The 19917-nt window shown below is 37.6% G+C and overlaps 1 protein-coding gene across 1 annotated transcript; it reads left to right on the top strand.

Moving 5' to 3' along the window:
• Positions 1-8840: 8840 nt before the first annotated feature.
• Positions 8841-17506, top strand: LOC129267600 (uncharacterized). Its single transcript, XM_064104876.1, has 5 exons — positions 8841-9208; positions 10727-10821; positions 11753-11963; positions 12689-12754; positions 15436-17506. The coding sequence occupies exons 1-5, from the start codon at positions 9130-9132 to the stop codon at positions 15921-15923; spliced, it is 939 nt and encodes a 312-aa protein (XP_063960946.1). The 5' UTR covers positions 8841-9129; the 3' UTR covers positions 15924-17506.
• Positions 17507-19917: the final 2411 nt, after the last annotated feature.

Here is a 19917-nt window from a genome sequence, read left to right as displayed (position 1 = left end):
CTGTACGCATTGCCCTGGAACATTCAACTGACTCCAAAAGACTAGTAAGGGCCTGGGAAATTTCAGGTTTGAGGGATGCAAGTGTGCGTGAACGGAGTTCTGTGCCGTACCTCTGCTTCACCACCTGGGGAAGGTCAGGGTGCAAAAGGCGAAGCCACTGCAGAACAATGAAATTCTCAATTGTAGGCGAAAGTTCTTCATCATCCAGGATGGGATCACCGTGATGGGTAATACCACCACCAGCCGTCAACAAATTGTCCTCGACAAAGGCAAGTAATCTCTGATATAAATCTTCTGGTCGCTCATCAGATTCCAGCTTTATCTCGCAAAAATCCAAAAAATGGGCACCTGTTGCCTGGAAGCCATAGTGAAGTCTAATAGTGGCCCAAATGTCATTCAAAGAAGTGGAATTGCGACCAATAGAATTTCTAGCGATGACGGGACAAAAATTAGCAATCTGACCGAGCATAAGATCAAGTAGGTTCGCTTTCTGTTGAGCAGTTTTGCGCAACTCTGAAGGAACAGAGGGATTGTCATCTATGAAACCCCTTGTGGGGTTAGCTTTTGTTTTCTTACCCCATGTTACCGACTCAGAAAGGAAGAAAGCAAAGTTAGGATCAAGATTCAAGGTGTACAAAAGATTCTGTCTCCATCCTTCAAAGGATGTAATTGATTCGACTTTACCCAGGCACCATTGCTTTGGTACCTTTGGCATACAGCACGCCATTGTAAGGCTGTGGGACCGACTCTAATTTCGGCTAGATCTAACCAACTGGTACTCGTTCACGGTAAACTTACTTTTACGGTGCAACCGGCTGTTTTCCTTCTCAGTCCTTCAAATGTGGAATAAGAAAAAATTCAGGCGTGAGTGAATCCCATAAGCGGCCACCACGACAATAAAGAGGAATCGGAAGCAACTTTGTAGTTGTGATCAATACTTTATTTAACCGTAATCAAGTCAAGAGTCGGACGAACGTATAGCCGCATAACTGACGCAGATGGCGCTATAACAAGATACAAATCAACTGGCGTTGAGAGTTCATAAATCTACAGCGAGTTGTATTGTTTATGGTGAAACTGGTCGCTATAAGCTGTCAAAACTGGTAGAAAGCAGAATGATAAGTTTCTGGTGTAGAATATTAACTGGGAAACAAACAAAATTATCTTATATGTTGTATTAATTAGTTAACATTTTACATAATGATATAAATAAACCCTTTCATTCAAAATGGATCACCAAAATTAGAAATATTTTAGACACCTGTGGGTTGGGAAACGTTTGGGCACAACAGGAAGACGTAAATCCTAAATGGCTAATCCCTGCTCTGGAGTTACGCCAAAATGACATGGCTTTTCAATACTGGCACAACGACATTTTTTTTAATAACCAATGTGTAATTTACAGGATTTCCAAGGACACCCATAACTTAGAGCCTTATCTCATACAACTTAATGAAAAAGATCGAACATATCTCTGTAAATTTAGATGTGGCAGTCATTATTTGCCTTGCGTCAAGGGTCGCTATGAAGGTAATCCTAGACAGAATAGATTATGTAATCATTATAACCTGGGTAAGATTGGTGATGAATTTCATTATTTATTTCAGTGTTCTTACTTCAAATTAGACAGAAGGAAATATATTCCCTCTCATTTTGCCAAACATCCAAACACTTTAAAAATGCATAGTCTATTTAATACTAAAATTCACAAAACACTGTCAAAACTTGCCAAGTTTGTTAATATTATTATGACACAGTTCCGTAGATAAGTGCCAAATGTATATACCTGTATATTAATCTGTTATTATATCCTTTTTCTATCTCTTTTTGTTATTCATGTGTTCAACAGTATTATCTTTTGCATTCAAGGCTTCCTTCACCTTTTTTGCCATCTTGTTATAGCTGCTTTTTATATTTATTAATGCTTTGTTATGTATGTATTTATGTACGTTTGCATACTATGTATGAATGTATGATGTATGTATAACTGTGTATATTCTCATACTCCGAAAGGGGTCGACAGAATAAAGTTTCAGTTTCAGTTTCAGTTTCTGACTCATTAATATGCAAATGCAGTCCGTCGTGGACAATAGATAGTAAATAAAGAGGCTTTAATAGGAGGTAATAATAATTTGTGAACGAAAATTTGTTCACAAATTGCAGTAGATGACAGGTTCGATTCCCACTGGATCCAATTTTTTCTGACTTATGATTTTCATTGCAGATCGAGCATGCGATCTTAAACGCAAAAGAGTAGTGCCGAAATTTGTTCACAATTATTATTACCTCCTTTTAAAGCATCTTTATTTACTATATTTTGTCCACGGCGGACTGCATTTGCATATTGATGAGTCAGAAACAAGAGGATCGAGGGTATTTGTATTCCAGTTCATCGTGACTTAGCCGTGAACCAGAATAGCCTGGTGGTTGAGTCGCTGCCCGGCAAGCAGTAGATGACTGGTACGAATTGGTTACAATTTTTTCTGACTTATGATTTTCATTACAGATCGAGCATGCGATCTAGACACATAGGAGTAATGCCGAAAAGGTGTTCACAAATTATTATTACCTCCTATTAAGCCTCTTTATTTAACTTTTATATAGCCGGTAAAAAAAAATGTTAAAGCGGCTGTTTTCGACTCGCCGTAAGGGAAATGTGACCAAGGTTACACTCGATTGCCAGCTTTGGTGCGATACCTCGGGGTACACATGTATATATAGCGATTACTTTACTGGTGTTAGAATTGTATACACTAGCGTACCTACGGGGGGCAGTCTGCCCCCCTGACGAGCCACAACCCATGTAAAGGACGTATCCCTGCCCCCTTACGAGCTTGAAAGACCTTTCCCCCCCCCCCCCCCCTGACGAGCTTGAAGACTTTTTTTTTTTTTTTTTTTTGCTTGTCAATTTTTATTCTGGTACGAAATCCTTTATTTGTGATTGAAGACATTTTTTTTTTGGCTTGTTAAATTTTTTGGTGGACGGTTTTGCCCCCCTGTGGAAAATCCTTGGTACGCCACTGATTGTATATCATAACTGGATTCAGAAGCGCTGCAAATAATGGAAGGGGCAGTTGCCTCCGTGATATAACAAACAATCTCGTAAAAAAAATGCCCCCTGTCCGCCCCTACATTAGTCTAGATCTGGACGTTAGTAGTTATTTGTTGGAAAACCCTACACTCACTCACACACTTATACATCAGTTGTCTCTCTTTTAACCTCCTACTATAGTAATAACAATATGGCTATAACCATTTCCTCCCCATTTATCATTATAAAAGCTGTTTTAAGAAGAAAATGATATATACATATATATTTTCATAATTTCACCAAAATGTAAAGAATACAGATATTGTAACAATTGCTGCTACATAAAATATGAAGTATCTATACCATTTATTGTTATCAAAAATAGGGATAATCGTGACCAGAAGAGAAGGAAGAAGAGAAAAAAACAAGAAGAGGGAGAACCAAAAGAGGGATAAGCAAACTCAAGTTTTTCAAAGAACTCATGCAGTCAGGTCATTTCTAAAAATAAAAATATAAAAATATTAAAGAAATTATAATTCTTTTTATTTTGTTTCTATTAGTGACCTGGCAGACATATTTTAATACCGAAGTTTATCCAAATGAACAGGAAAGGGAAAGAAGAAGAATAAGAAGAAGAAGGAGAAGAAGGAGAAGAAGAAGAAGAAAAAAGTGAAGAAGAAGAAGAAGAAGGAGGAAGAGGAGGGAAGGCATAAGAAGAAGACGAGGAGAAAAAAGAGAGCATTCCAAGCAATAATCTGGATAATTAACATAAATTCTATTGAATGTTAGCTATACAGTGCGTCCCAGAAAAAACAAAACCGAGATCTAGCGATGATTTATCATAACTTAATCACAAATACAATAGACAAATGACCTACCAATGTAAAGCTTAGAATCTCCTCTTTCATCTGATATTCCTCATTCACGCATGAGTGAGCAAAAACAATTTGAAGAAAGGATACCAAAAACTCACTTGGCGGGGGGTATCTGAATTTTAAAACGAAAATCACATGCCTAAAAAGTTCAATATCTGCTCTTTAATTTCATACCTTAATCACAAAAAATGGTCAAGAAGTAAAAAAGTTACGTTCCCTCGAAACAATGCTTGTATTTCCATAATTTCATTAAATAAACGTGTTTTCACCGGTTTTCCACAGAAGCTATCGCATGGTTAACAAAAGACTTCATGCATGGCTGATCGTCAACAAAACGGAGTGTCGAGTGAGTTTGAACGGTAGCCTGTAAAACCTCTTCATTTTATGAAATTATTGAAATTCAAGCCTTATTTCAAAAAACCAGAACATTTTAATTTCTTGACCATTTTCTGTAATTGAGGTATCAAATTGAAGAGCAGATATTGAACTTTTTAGAAATGTGGTTTTCTTTTTGAAACCTAGATACAGCCCGCCAAATGACTTTTTGGTATCCCCTCTTCAAATTGTTTTTGCTCACTCATGCGTGAATGAGAAATAATTTAAGTAATTTCAGATGAAAGATGAGATTCTAAGCTTTACAACGGTAGGTCATTTGTCTATTGTATTTGTGATGAAATTATGATAAATCATCGATAAATCTCGGTTTCGTTTTTTGTGGGACGCACTGTATAGCAGAGGTATTCCTGTCATAGCAACATGCAGTAAAGGCAGAACAGCTTATTCCTCAATGATTCGGAGTTTTTTTTTGTTCTTTCATCTTCGAATGGCAACCTCCAACAGATTTGAGAAAGTTCAATGTGCTTTGACCAGATTTTAAATATACACCTGTATAATATTTAGTGTTTGAATAATCACAGGAACAGGATGGATGTAAAATAGATTATCTTTGGGGAAACACCTGCTCTATAGAAAATTCGGGAAATTCCACGAGATTCTTTTTAATAATACCCACGACCGCGCGCTGCTTGGGGTTATTTTTAGGGGGGGTGTGGATGAGAACTCATCCTAGGATTTTGGAGAGTTTCGGATGCTCAATCAAAATTGTAGAAGCTTTATGTTGTCATCTTCTTTTTAAGAAAAGGTGGTATAAGGCTGGTGATATTTGTATGATGGAGTAAAGTGAGAGAGGAATTGGGCGAGAGCAAGGTCACAGTCACACCAGAGTGATATCTCCTTGGTATATCCTAATCGACTCACTGACTGATTGTTATAATGTGTAATAACCAAGGAGATATCACTATCTCCTTGGTAATAACGTAGTAACTTTTGTCGGCCTGGCGTTGGCGTCACAGGTGTGACTGTAACGTTAACAGATAGAGAGGCGTACAGTGCCAGTGGCGTGAAGGGGTTTTCGCACTGTAAAAACGGTGGTGTTAAAACTGAAACCAGTTGGTATTAATACCGGACCACACCCTGGGGTGTTAAAAAGACACCGTTGGAGATTGAACACAAAGAGTGTAAATGTAACAAGCAACGGTGTTGTAATAACACCTATAAGTGTTAAACTAACACTGTCAATTAAACACTTGTGTAAAATAACTGGTGTGGTCCTCTATGTACACCGGTTAACACCACAGTTTTTGCTGTGCGCAATTGCTCGTGCGATCGTTTGCGATCATTTAGTCACAATAAAGGATATAATATGTTGCACAAAATCGCAACGGTTGTAAGCAGTCCCACCACAATTGTGAAAAGGGCTTTATGAAAAATTCATTTTGAGGGAGGTGGGGCATTCACGTGAATAATTACATTCATATGAACATTTATAAACACGGCGAGAGTGGGGAAAACCGCAACCGAATCACAAACGGGGCATAATTAAATTAAAATTCTAATTTTTAGACGTTTTTTTTAACATGATATTCCTTTCTTTTCTTCATTTCTGTTATTTTCTTTTCTTTTTTGTTTTGTTTCTCGGTCATGGAACATTTGTTTCCTTTAGGGTGCAAATGCCCCAAGCACCTAATGGTGTGTCGGAAGGATAAAAGAGCACCATTAATATTTGAAATATCTCACATTCGCTATGGGAATATGTTTAATTTCAAAATATTATATTTTTATTTTATATTCTTCGCATATCGCATTTGACGGCATATGTCCCGCGAACTTTCCCTCGATATTTTACCCATAACTTTTTTTCATTGTGTGCCCCCCCCCCCCTCCAATTAAAATAAGTGAAACCTGGGCCATGTGCCCCTTGTCGCCGCCGCCTAACCCACTGGAGGGGATTGTGTATATACTTTCCCTTTTCCCCATTATCGCTCATTCTCTTCCGCATACTACAGGAAATAATAAGGAAACCTTAATGACATACATGTGTAATTTGGCTGTTCTAGGGAAAGTTCACCTTGACAAAAGTTAGTTTCAATAATACGAGCTATAGCAGAAAAATATTGGTGATGACTAATCTTGATGAAAATTCATCGAAGAGGAAGAGAGTTATGACTGTTTGAAGTATCTAATATGTGACGTGATGTGCGGGCAGCTTCCCCCATATAATTATCATTTGATATAAATTCCAAAAACTAAATTTGGTTTAAAGGAACATGATGGACATATATTTTTTTCATAGGGTTTAAAATTATATGTTTGATGATATATCCACCCTACAAATCAAATCACTTTCTTTCTTTCTTTTTTTTTTTGAAAAAATTGTATTTTCAATAATTTATATCAGACGACATTTGGAGGAGCTGCTCGACAGTGACGTCACAAAATCAAAATTTAGAAAATTCATAAATGCGCTCTTCTAAGGCATATTTTTAATCAAATCTTCCCAAATTTGTTTCTCTAGTTTCTTGGGGGTTTTTTTGGGGGGGCTGCTTTATTGGCACAAACTTATTTTTATGGTAAACTTCTACTTTAAAACCTAGTATCTCCAAATTTAAATAGCACGGGTTGATTGGAAACTTGAAGCAATGATGTCAAGCTAATACCACGTTTCCACTGTCGCGCGATCCTTTAAGAAATCCACGATTGGCCTTTCATAACAGATCGCGAAATGTTTTTGAACCATTCAAACATTTTCTACGATCAATGCGGTTGCCACGACTGATCTGATAAGATCACTACGATTACTCTATAAGAACGCTGTTTGAATCGTGGCACAATCGTGAAAGTGGCAACTAGGTATAAGGTATATGTGACACAATGGCCTGTATTCTGAACTCGGGTATAAATTAAACCCTGGTTTAAAGTTGTAGTTTAACTATGGAGAGCCAATTGGGGTACAAATCCCTAAGAGTACACATCCAATTAATTTACTCATATGACACCCAAACTGTCCGGGAATGATAACTGAAGTGTTTTGAAGTATTTTTCTTCATTATGAAAGCAAAAGGAAACAAAAGCAAAAGGAAACAAAACTTGGGGTGACAGAGCCTTCTACATCTTTGGACCAAAGCTGTGGAATAGCCTTCGTCAATTTATCAGGAGAGCAGAGACCCAATCAACTTTTGAGTCTTACCTGAAGACTTTTCTGTTCCCCACTCCAACATTATTGCAGGAATAACTCAATTGTAGCATTACTAGGACAGTACTTGAACTGAATGATGATCATAAGCACTGTTTAAAGACATTGAAATTTGTGAGATATTTCCTATTTTTGAGCAAGCGCCATGAGCGCCCAGCTGAGGCGGATACCGGCGCTATACAAGAACCCATCATCATCATCATCATCATCAAATAGTAGACATAAGAAATATACAATATAAACATAATTTTTGGCTCCCCATAATTTTAGCACAGTTTGACCGTGGTCTAATAAGTTAAACCTGACTTCAGAATACGGGCCAATGTCTAAAAACATTTAAGTATCCATTATGATCGAAAAATATATGCAAACAAAGATATAAGACTTATGGTAAAACCCCGAAAGAGGGAATATACAAAATTGACCTTAAAAATGTTAATGAGGTTTAACAGCCAGAAAGGGACACCGTTGTTTTGTTCTTTATGGTATCGTACGTTTCCTGATTTTTTTCCATTATATCCTGTTTTAAACTAAATGGGGTGTTATACAAACTGTTCTTTTTGTTCAGTGTTTTGTTATTACTGGGATAAAATATCATCAGACTGACTGAGTAAAAGTCCCCCCCCCCCTCCCCCTCGGGGGGGCTTTGTCATTACAAGGTGGACACCACTGAAGTACAGATGGGCGGGAGGGGCTTGGGGCCATAAACCCCAAAATATTTCACGACCAAGGACAAAAAAGAGGAAAGGAAAGAAAAGGAAAGCGCGAAGGGTAAAATATGATTCTATTTTCTTTCAAACTGTCAAATGTCAAGATCTTTCTTAAGTTTCAATTTTGTTCTGGGGAAAATGTCTCAGGTTTTACGCGCTCGCAACTTTTTTTTTACAAAGTTTGGCCGATACGCTATGTCTGGGCTTTAAAAATGGAACATAAAGAAGTATCAACGTTTGATAACTGGTCCGATATCAGGGTACCCTAAACAAGTATTTTTTTACTATTATTCCCACCTTAAACTATGCTTGAAATATTATAATTATGCGTGATAGGTTGAGATGTATACCCTTTTCATGTATCGATAATTGAGAAGTAACCTATTTCCCGTTTTCCGATTTCAGCAATATTAAAACCTTTTGCACTGTACGAGCTGACTTCGCCCGGCTGTGAAAAAAATCAATCATTTTCAACGCTTCAATGGGCAAGCGTGATGTCCACCTCCCCCCCCCCCCCCTCGTTCAAAGAGGAAGGGGGCACTACGGAAATATCGAGTGGAAAAAGCTAAATAACAGATTATCATTACTCAATATATCTAGAAAACTTTGACATCCAAATTTATGTTAATATTCATCTGTCCAATTTTGTATTTCCTTTTCTTTATAGATACACGCCACTTGGCACTTGCACTGTCAGATTTGAGAAAGTTGCACCTGTCGCAAAGTACAGCGAGCGTGGGAGTTCGTGTCAATGCGCATGCGCCATGGAGCAGGAAGAATGGAATCTGAGAATGAACCCCCCCCCCCCCCCCCCCTCGATGTCGGCTTCATAAAAAGTTCTGCACATCGGTATATATTGAGAGCGGCGATGTCTATCATTCGTAAACTCTTTTTGACTTTTCGGCATAAACAAGATTAATAGGTCTCTCTAATCCAAACGTCAGTGTCAATTTGAGCTCCTTGACGTGACTTTGGTGCAATATGGCGGCGGCATCATATTTTCTGATCAGTTTACTGGGCTGCTTTCTTTGTGTAGCTACAACTTCGCCGATTAATCAAGGTAAACTAACTAGCTGTATTTATAGTGCATTATATTGTAACGATTAGGAACATAGTAACTTTATTCTGCTGCAGGTATTCTTACTAAGGTATAGGGCCAATTATACGCAAGGGAAAATACAATTTGTATCGCGATCCAAATTTCGATTAAACAAAAAATCTTTCAAGTTGACGTTCTCTTAAACCTGGAAGGAGAAACCGAGCAAAAGTTTGATTTTGAGGACTACGAAATGTCATCAGAACATTGCTGAATATGAATTAAGATTAAAAGGTGATATCAAGAAGTTTTGGTGATATAACCTGACTCTTGTTTCACAGAATGTAGAAGAACATTTTTAGTTGCATGTGCTGTGTGTACAGGTGTAGTAAGTGTGTGCATGATGATGGAGAGTGGGGGTGGGAGTCATATCCCAGTTCGGTTCCATGACATTTGCTCCGGCGGCAATTGCTCCGCTGTAATTAAATTCCACAAACGGAATTATCAACTTCGAAATAAAGCTCGGAGCAATTGTCGCCGAAGCAGATGTCGTGTCATCCCCAGTTCAGTAGGTACCTCGGAAATATATATTTCAGTTTTTATCTTCAATTTCAGAATGGAAAACTGCACTTTTGCGATTGGAATTTAAAAAAATGTTATGTCATAAGCAATTATATATATGTTATGTCATGAAATTATCAAATATGCGCATTCGATGTTTGTCCCATAATGCTCGCCATCTGGGAGAGAACTGTTATCTTTAAATTGTTATTGCATAGAAGAAAATTAATGATTCGAATTCGAATACTATGTGAAATTTATATTAGACATCATCCTAGTCCTAGTATATCATGTTTAATAATAATAATGATAATAATAATTCATAATTGTATGCAACATTTATATAGCGCTTAATAATCAATACAATGCTTCTAAGCGCTGCATACTCACCCCGGCTTTAGCACGGCTACCCTGATCGGCGCTCAAGCATTCAAGGAATTCCTTCCTACCTACCGGGTATCCATTTACTATACCTGAGTGAAAAGTGGCAGATGTAGTAAAACGCCTTGCCAAAGGACGCAAGTGCCATGGTGGGACTCGAACCCCGGACCTTGTGGTTCCAAGTCCGGAGGCTTATCCACTGAGCCACAACACGTCTACAATGCTTATTGCGATATCTACTGGGATAAGTATTGGAATGAAGCACTTTTTAAAAATATGACCAATTCAATTCATGCGATGGTCACGCGTTTCTTTGCTTTCTTGAAGATACAAAGCGCTGCTATTATTACCCTGGCCTTAGCTGTGCTGCCTTACAGGTGCTGATTATTAAGCATTCAAGGAATTTCTTCCTACCTCACCTGGGTTGAGTACAGCACAATGGGGGTAAATTTCTTGACGAAGGAAAACATGCCATGGCTGGGAATCGAACCCACGTCCCTCATACTGAAAGACGAGAGTCATAACCACTAGACCACGACGCCCCCACAAACAACCCAATTGACTGTAAGTCAATTGTGTCCTCTCTATTGATCATTACAGATGAGGCAACAACCGCAGAAAGTCTGGCAGAACTTTCTCAAGATTTCCATGAATTAGTGAGCGTATTGAGACAGATAATTCCCGGACTTCATCAGGTATAGTCAATTAATTCAATTTATTTCTTAAACAAAGATCTCATGGCATTTCGGTGTCACGACATAATGATGCTCCTGCGACATTTGTTCCTGTCTTAATATGTCGGAGGGCTTAGGGAGTTAGATTGTAGTCGAGTTTCTTTTGTTTAGAATAATGTAAAGATAAGGATTAGTGTTTATTTAATTTCGGAGGTAAGATTTTATGTCCGTCTTAGCGAGCAGATTTTCTATCGTTGCAATTGTCGACGGGGCAAATGTCTCGGAACCGGAATTTCCACTGTTTTTAACTTCGCATTACAGTGGTATAAAGATTTCTCATTACAGGACGTGAAACCTTCTCCTTTACAAAAAAAAAATCATCTTTACTGCGCATGAATATATAGGGAGGAGAACGCAGCGGTATTCTGGATAGGAATGTACGTCATGCATGGGCTAGGCTCCAAATTTGAATTCTAATGGCTGAAAAACTATCTAATGACCGCTACACTTTTTGCAATATTCGAATTTCATTTGATACACTCTAAAAAAAATATTGGGTAAAAATGCTCCATGGGGGTAATTATGTGTCCAACCAATATTGGGCATTTTTATTTATCCGGTGTGATAAAATTTTGCCTATTCTAAAGTAACTGCTGCTTATTTTTAACCATACTGGACAATATGCTTCCCCGGGAAGCATATTGGGTAAAATACTGCCCCAAATTGGTTGGAAACATAATTATCCTCGTGCTGATTAAAGTTTTACCATTTTTTTTTTACAGTGTACTGGAATATAATAATTATGGCTAACTCTTATCCAAAGGTTTTGATGGGCTTTGTTAAATGAGCATTATAATATTATCGTAAGTTTCTTCCGATTTACTGATTTTTATATGTTTTGATAATACTTTTCATTCACCTTATGTCTCTATTTGCTTCGTACGATAATCAGTCTCAAGAACCAGCTTCGGAAACAATCGGAAATGGCAACGTCGAAGAGCTCCGAGACTACCTCGTGAACAACTTGAAAGTTCGGAACCGCCGAAATAGCGATACGTCACTGTCGGCTCTTTCCGGAACCTTTACGAACGAGTCGGACGCTGTGACCGGTGTCAGCGAGCTGAATCGTATCCTTCTCGGCCTTCATTCGCTTACACCAGCAGGTGATGATCATATATAGAGTATATTTATATAGATATATAGCTCCATCTTATCCTATGAAAATGATATACATGAATGATTTATTAAAAAAACTGGGTGAAAATAAGATTGGAACGTAAGAAATTTCATTTCCCTTTTTATTTTAATTATATCACCCCCCCCCCCTAAAAAAACATGAAAAAGAATATCATAAGTGCTGTAAAGCTACCGTATATGTGTTTTATGCAACCTTTTTAGAAATTGTAATTTTTCTACACGTGGGATCCTCAACTTCTTACAGATTATAACACATTTCAGCTTCATATATTTCCTTCACTTATTTATTGCCTATATACGACAATATAAAGTTAACATGGATTTTTTTTCATGCAATGATATTTAATACAAAATTTCGTAAAATATGTGTCAAGTAAACTAATATTAATTATCATTTTATCACCTTTATTGAGCATCAACGATATTAAATCATGGTAGCTCAGGTGGGTGTTTCATAAAGCTGTTCGTAAGTTAAGAGCGACTTTAAGAACGACTGGTGAACCTTTCTTACGCGCTTAACCATCGCCAATTAATATACCAATTATCACAAGTAAGGATCACCAGTCGTTCTAAAAGTCGCTCTTAACTTACGAACAGCTTTATGAAACACCCACCTACTATGACTAGACACAAATCAGAATATGAATACTTTTCGTTAAATTCCCTGTTATTTGCATTATATTTCTTTTAGGTGGCACTATTTATACTCACTGGGGACGAGACGATTGTCCCAACGGTTCGGAACTGGTCTATTCAGGTAGGTCCTAAAACAGTGCCATTTTAGGACCTTTTATCATCATTTATATCTTTTCTCCTATGGGGTTCCTTTTTAAGATTTTCGTGTTGGTAGGAATAATACGAAATAAATTATTACTAGGTCAGTTCAGTGAATCATTAATGATACCATGGGCGGAAATCCCAGGGGAGACGCGTCCCCCTACCATTTGGAAAGGGGGGGGCACAATATCAAATGTCCCCCTACTATTTGTGGTCTTTTATGATGGAAAAAAAATATAATTCAAAATTAAAATAAAAGCCATAATAAAAAAAACCTTTTCCCCAGTGTGACCCCCCTTTTGAAAGAGTGATAACCTTTTTGTTGTTGTTGATGTTTTCTTTTGCTTGTCAAATTTATTTTGAACGAAATGACCTTACATTTTTGGTGATAACTTTTTTTTTTTTTCCGGGGGAAAATGTACCCTCCCCCCCCCCCCCTCTTGGAAAATCCTAGATCCTTACCTTTGGGGAGAGATTTCCGCCCATGATTGACACTGAATAATTGAGAAAAGAGAAAGCAATCGGAGGTACGCGCGTGTGCCTGTGTGTGAGGGTACGTGGCGGATGTGTGTAAGTTGTGTAAGTTGTCCGGGGTTCGATCCTCGGCCGCGGCAGCTATGCCCGTGAGCAAGGCATTTAATCTACAATGCTCTTTTACCTGCTTTAAAATAAATGGAAATGCTATATGCATTGTTGGTAACTAGGTGTGAACATGTTAAAAAAAAAAAGTTGTGCCTGAAAGAGGGGTTGTGGTATTAGCGAGGGTGTGTGTGTGTGAGGTTTCTGTTAGAGATGGTGAGGGTGAGCGTAACAGGATGTGTATGTGGGTGTGTGTAGGGGTGTGCTTGAGAGGTTATGCGTGAGGGAGGGTGTGTGGTGTTAGTGAGGGTGAGGGTATGTATCTGGTGATGAGGTTGTGCGTAAGAGGATGTGTGGCGTAAGAGGTGTGCGTAAGAGGGTGTGTGTACGGGTGTGCATGAGAGGTTGTGCGTGAGAGAGGGTGTGTGGTGTTAGTGGGTGTGTGTAGGGGTGTGCATAAAAGGTTGTGCGTGAGAGGGTGTGTGGTGTATGTGAGTGTGTGTACGGGTGTGCATGAGAATTTGTGCGTGAGAGAGGGTGTGTGGTATTAGTGGGTGTGTGTAGGGATGTGCATAAGAGGTTGTGCGTGAGAGAGGGTGTGTGTGTGGTGTTAGTGAAGTTGAGGGTGCGTGTGAAGGGTACGTATGAGAGTGTGTGGTGTTAGTATAGGTTTGGGTGTGTGAGTGCACGAGAGAGGGTGTGAGAGAGTAAATGTACGTGTTGTGGCCGAGTGGCTCAAGGCACCTAACTAGACATGAAAGTCCGGGGTTCGATCCCGTCCACGGCATCTTCAGCAACACATTATATGTGGGTGCAATAAGGCAAAAGTGCAAGTATGAGAGTGTGTAGGATAGCAAGGGAGTGGGGAAGGGAGAGAGAAGGGGGAAAGAAGATTCAAGAACTTGCCAGTACTTTGGCCTTTCCTTTAAAAAAAATCTAAAATTTTGCCATTTGGTAAATCATTCATTCAAAAATTGTATAGTTAGTGTTGTAGTAGTATAATTCAAATGATGGCGCTCTTTATTCTCTTAATTAATCATATTCAAATACTACTACTACTACTATTACTACTACTACTACTACATAACTACTACTCTACTACGTCGATACTGCTACAGGTATTTAATACAAATAAACAACCTAAACCCTAAGGAAGAACAGTAATATTATGCAGCTTTGCTGAATTTGGCGATCCGCCGATGTTCTTTTTGTCCTTGTATTGATCTGCTCGGAAATAAAATAGAAGACAAAAATTATGACCACTTCTACTACTACAACTACTACTTCTACTACACTACTACTACTACTACTACTACTACTACTACTACTACTACTACTACTACTACTTCTACTACACTACTACTACTACTACTACTACTACTACTTCTATTACTACTACTACTACTACTACATAACTACTACTCTACTACGTCGATACTGCTACAGGTATTTAATACAAATAAACAACCTAAACCCCAAGGAAGAACAGTAATATTATGCAGCTTTGCTGAATTTGGCGATCCGCCGATGTTCTTTTTGTCCTTGTATTGATCTGCTCGGAAATAAAATAGAAGACAAAAATTATGACCACTTCTACTACTACAACTACTACTTCTACTACACTACTACTACTACTACTACTACTACTACTACTACTACTACTACTACTACTACTTCTACTACACTACTACTACTACTACTACTACTACTTCTATTACTACTACTACTACTACTACTACTACTACTACTACTACTACTACTTCTACTACCGTAACACCACTACTACTACTACTACTACTACTACTACTACTACTGCCCTATACTCCAGCTACTACTACTACTATTACTACTACTACTTTAACAACCGTTACTACTACTTTTACTACTCATACTACTACGACTACTATTACTACTACTACTGCTACTACCTCCGCTGCTGGTGCTGCTGCTGCTATAACGACTTCTTTATTTATGTCTTTCGGCGATATATTGCGTTGCTTCATTATGTTAATGTTAAATCGTTGATTTGATGCCTTTTTAATATCTTATATCTTTGATTTGCATTTGAATTTGATTTCACAGGAAGTACAGCAGGAGCCCACTACAGCCACACTGGCGGTGGTGTCAATTACCTTTGCCTCCCCAAAGAGCCCATCTACAGTGAAGTAGAGACAACTGCCCACGGGACGCGATCCCTGCTTTACAACGCGGAGTACGAGACAAGCACTGCCCAAGTCCTGCAGGATCTCCATGACCAAACCCCAGCTTGTGCCATCTGCAGAGCACCTCCAACCAGGCTTACCAAGATCATGATTCCAGGCCGTAACGACTGCCCGTCTTCAAAATGGCGCCTGGAATACAAGGGCTACCTCATGTCGAGTCTGTACTCTCATAAGACCAGGACCGACTTCGTTTGCATGGACGAGGATGCAATGGGAATTCCTGGAACGACCGGAAGTCAAGATGGGGCCCTTTTCTACATGGTGGAGGCTCGGTGCTCCCCGGGAGGGATACAGTGTGGGCCATATGTGAACGGATACGAGCTGACGTGTGTTATTTGTACAATTTGATTCAGCTAAAGACAAGACTTGAATGGCGCTATAAAGATCCGAAAATCAAATTTAGGATAAAAACACCAAGGGTCAATTTCGACACTCGCCTGATTACCAAAATAATTTCTTACGGACATATTTGTATTCAAACTTCGGGCAAAAATACGTACACACCCAACAAAATTGTGTCAGCAAAGCAATGTATATACCAATCTGAAATTCAGAAAACAATACCCCCAAAAAAAATAATGTGAGTAAATTAATTGAATAAGGGCGGGCGCACGAGCAGTACATGGTGTTGAACTTTAGTATGTAGGTATTGCCAAATTCAAACTATTAATAATCGATTTCGAGCATACGGATTACATTTTGAAATATTTTCAGTTTTTATTAAAAGGTGTTTTACTGATTGTTTATTGTTTACATGCTTTATTTTAAGACGTCAAAGAAATAAAAGTGGAATGGTGGAAAATGAATCAAAATAAAGTGTTTGCAATAAGCGAATTTTTATTATCATGATTGAATGATCTGATAATTATTGTATTTGTTTTTTTGCAAATCGATGAATGAAAACTTAGATCACCTCTGATTTCTATACATTCACGAAAATGATACGATGCAATATTTTGTCCATTTCAAAATATATTGTTTATCATTAACAGATTACGTTCTTGTTACGCTTTAAAAAGTGGTAGCGAGCATATTTTTAGTGACTTTAAAAGCACTATTCCGATTCAAGACCAATGGCCTTTAGCTGCTCAGGTCAAATTGTAATAGCAAATTTACAAAATTTGCTTATTGCGTTGAGCTCTGCATGTTAGTATATCCTTAATGAAATACATTTCAATTTTTATTTGGATTCTTATCTGGATTATAGCCATTAGTATTCGACTTAATATAACTATAGGCCTATCTGTAATTATGTATAAACAATGATTCAATTGATAGTCTAAACTCTATATTCCAAGAATTTAAAATAAATCCAGATCGGCTGTGAATGGTGACCAGCCGAATTTTTACTTTTAAATCTCAAAAGATTTGAATTCAAATCTGTTAGATCTATATCTAAATCAACAAGGTTTAAATCTAAATCAAACATTCGGCTGGTCACTTTTCACAACCGATCTGGATTTATATCAAATCCTTGGAATTTAGAGTGTAGTATTTATCAATTGGCCAGCAGCACAACGTGAGAGGAGCAATCTACAATCAAGACAAGATTACAAAACAAAATTACATCTAGGTAGGTATAGGGTATAAAATTAAAAGGCCGAATGATTGACTTGCCTCAATAATGGAAATTAACTTGCAAGATATACATATATATGACCGGTGTGTTGGCTCAGTTGATAGAGCGTCCGTCTCACAACCGGGAGTTCGGGGGTTCAAACCCCGCGGCCGTGTCAGACCAAAAGACGTTAAAAGATGGCAGTTGCTGCTACCCTGTTTGGCGTTCAAAGATTAAAGGGATAGAGCCTCGTCGATCTGGCGCTGCACAGCGGCTGCCGGGCCCACGATCAATATTGGGCAAAACAATTTTTTTGAGTATTTCATTTCATGTCTATTTCGAACAATAAAATATGGATTTTCATTTTCATGTACATGTATTTCATGAAGTGATAAAAAGAGATGGATTAACAGAGATAAAATGGGGGAGGAGGGCAGGGTAGCTCGCCCTGAGCTATACTGGAGTAAAATAGGAAGAGAAAGTTGAGAGAGAGAGCCAGAGAGAAATAAGAGAGAGAGGGAGAGAGAGGGGTGGAGGGTAGGCGTAGAGAGTGAAAAGCATAGAAAAGGATATATTAACCATTATCAAAACCGAATAAGCATATCAATACTTATTGTTTACAATACAAAAACATTAAGAAATATTTAAGAAACAGAAAGGAATATATATATAAAGAGGGAGAGAAAGAGAAGTAGAAGTAGGAAAAAGAAGGAGAAAAAAAAAGAAGAATATAGAGGGGAAGGAGATGGAGGACACGAAGAAGAAAAGAAGAAGGAGGAGGAGAAGAAAGAAGAAGAAGAAGATGAAGAAAGAGGAGGAGGAGGAGAGGTCCCTTAGGAAGTCTGCAAATTAAGATTCAAAATTTAGTACCAGCTACATCCCAGTCCAGTGCTTTGCCTTTCTGTTATTTCAGTAATTGATAATTTGAATGTGATAGTCAAATAAATTAAATAATCGCTCAACAGGATAAAGTAGTAACATTTACAAACAAGTGGTGTTTTTTAATCACAACCTTGATATTATAGTCGTGTGTGCCTAAAATGAAGAGGTATTCCAGGCTGAAAATAATGATTTGAACAGTTGGAGTAGAATCTGACGAAAATCACTAATATTTCATCAAAATCGAACGAGGAATAACCAAGCACGACTTCATGAATTTGCAATGTCTGAGCTAGTGATGTAAACTCCCTCCTACACACATTTTAGCATTTAATCATATTCAAATTGTTCTGCTCCTAAAATTAAAAAAAAAACATAGTTGACTGTTAATTTAATGAGTTGACTTTTAATTTAATGACTGTTAATTTAATGTGTAAGATTTTCATGATTGAAGCGTATTTTGTTACACGGGTCACAAAATACGAAAAGGAAAGTGGGGACACAGCACCATTAGCAGCCGACATATTGTTTATTCATGGTGGCATGCATTCATATGCTTTCGCAAAGTATTGGTAAACTTCACAATTAAATAACTTTGTTATATTTTAACAGATTTTGATTACATTTTCAACGGATATGCTAAATTACTCTATTTAGACGGGATCAGCCTTAGATCAGCAACAGGGCCAGCTATAATTGGTCTGACGAAAACTAACAAAAAACAGGTCAATTTTTGCGATTGTGGAATAAAGTACGTTTTTCTCTAGAGATTCAGCCTTCCTCCTTTTGAAACCAATTCGATTGGGAAGCCTGATATTTTTAACATACGGATTAACTTCTACTTAAAAGCATTCAAAGCATACATACACAATTCGACATCTTGAGATCACCGGTGGATCCAGGTTGGGGGGTGGGGCAAAGCCAGCCCGTGCCCCCCCCCCCCCTTGAGAGGCACAATTAAAATTTGTAATGTAAAAAGACGCCGTTAAAACAGAAGTGCCCTCCCCCTTTGAAAGTGAAGATCTTTTTTGGGGGGCTTATCAAATTTTTCCTTCGGAAAATGTGCCCCCCCCCCCCTCTTCCTTTGAAAAAATACTGGATTCGCCCTTGCTTGAGATGTTGTTGAATACGCGATACAAATTTGAATTGAAATATAACAAATTAAAGCGCAATGTAAACATTCTAAGAACACTATATATATCCTCGACATATACAAGTCATGCCAGTTAATCTGAACCATGAAATTAAGTAAGCTTAAAGCTAACCACAGTATTTACAAAAAGCTCAAAGGGGAAGTTTACCCTCAACAAAGGTTTGTTGTCAAATTAGCAGAAGAAATAATAAAAAAAAATATTGGTGAAGGTTTGACGAAATTCTAATAAATATTAAAGAAGTTATTAGAAGTTTAAGTTTGGGATTCGTGACGTCATAAACGAGCAGCTGCCCCATTTGTTATGTAATATAAAATACATAAATTTCTTTTTTTTATGGTTCGTGATGACTATTTTTTTTTTTTTTAATGCTTGCATGCTTTTACCAGTACTGGAAAATAAATTGAATGTAATTATTATTATCATTATTATTTATTACTATTACTATTATTAGTATTATCATTATCATAATTATTAGTATTATTATTATTATTATTATTTATTATTATTGTTGTTATTATCATTATCATTATTATTATTATTATTACAAGAAGAAGAATCTACTCTTCCAAAATTAATGTAAATTATTAGGCTCACGTTTATGTTTGTTCTGTAATGTCTGTTTAGGGTTTGTAAGGTTTTGTTTAATGTTCAGTTTATCTCTGTTTGTATCATCTTTTACTATTAAATGTCAAGTCCACCCACGAGAGTTGTTGATTTTAATCAACAGAGAAAAATCAAACAAAATTAAGCA

The sequence above is a fragment of the Lytechinus pictus genome, chromosome 9, assembly GCF_037042905.1.
Source record: "Lytechinus pictus isolate F3 Inbred chromosome 9, Lp3.0, whole genome shotgun sequence".
NCBI lineage: Eukaryota > Metazoa > Echinodermata > Echinoidea > Temnopleuroida > Toxopneustidae > Lytechinus > Lytechinus pictus.
The sequence above is the reverse complement of the archived record's forward strand: the minus strand, read 5'-3'. Positions and strand labels throughout refer to the sequence as shown.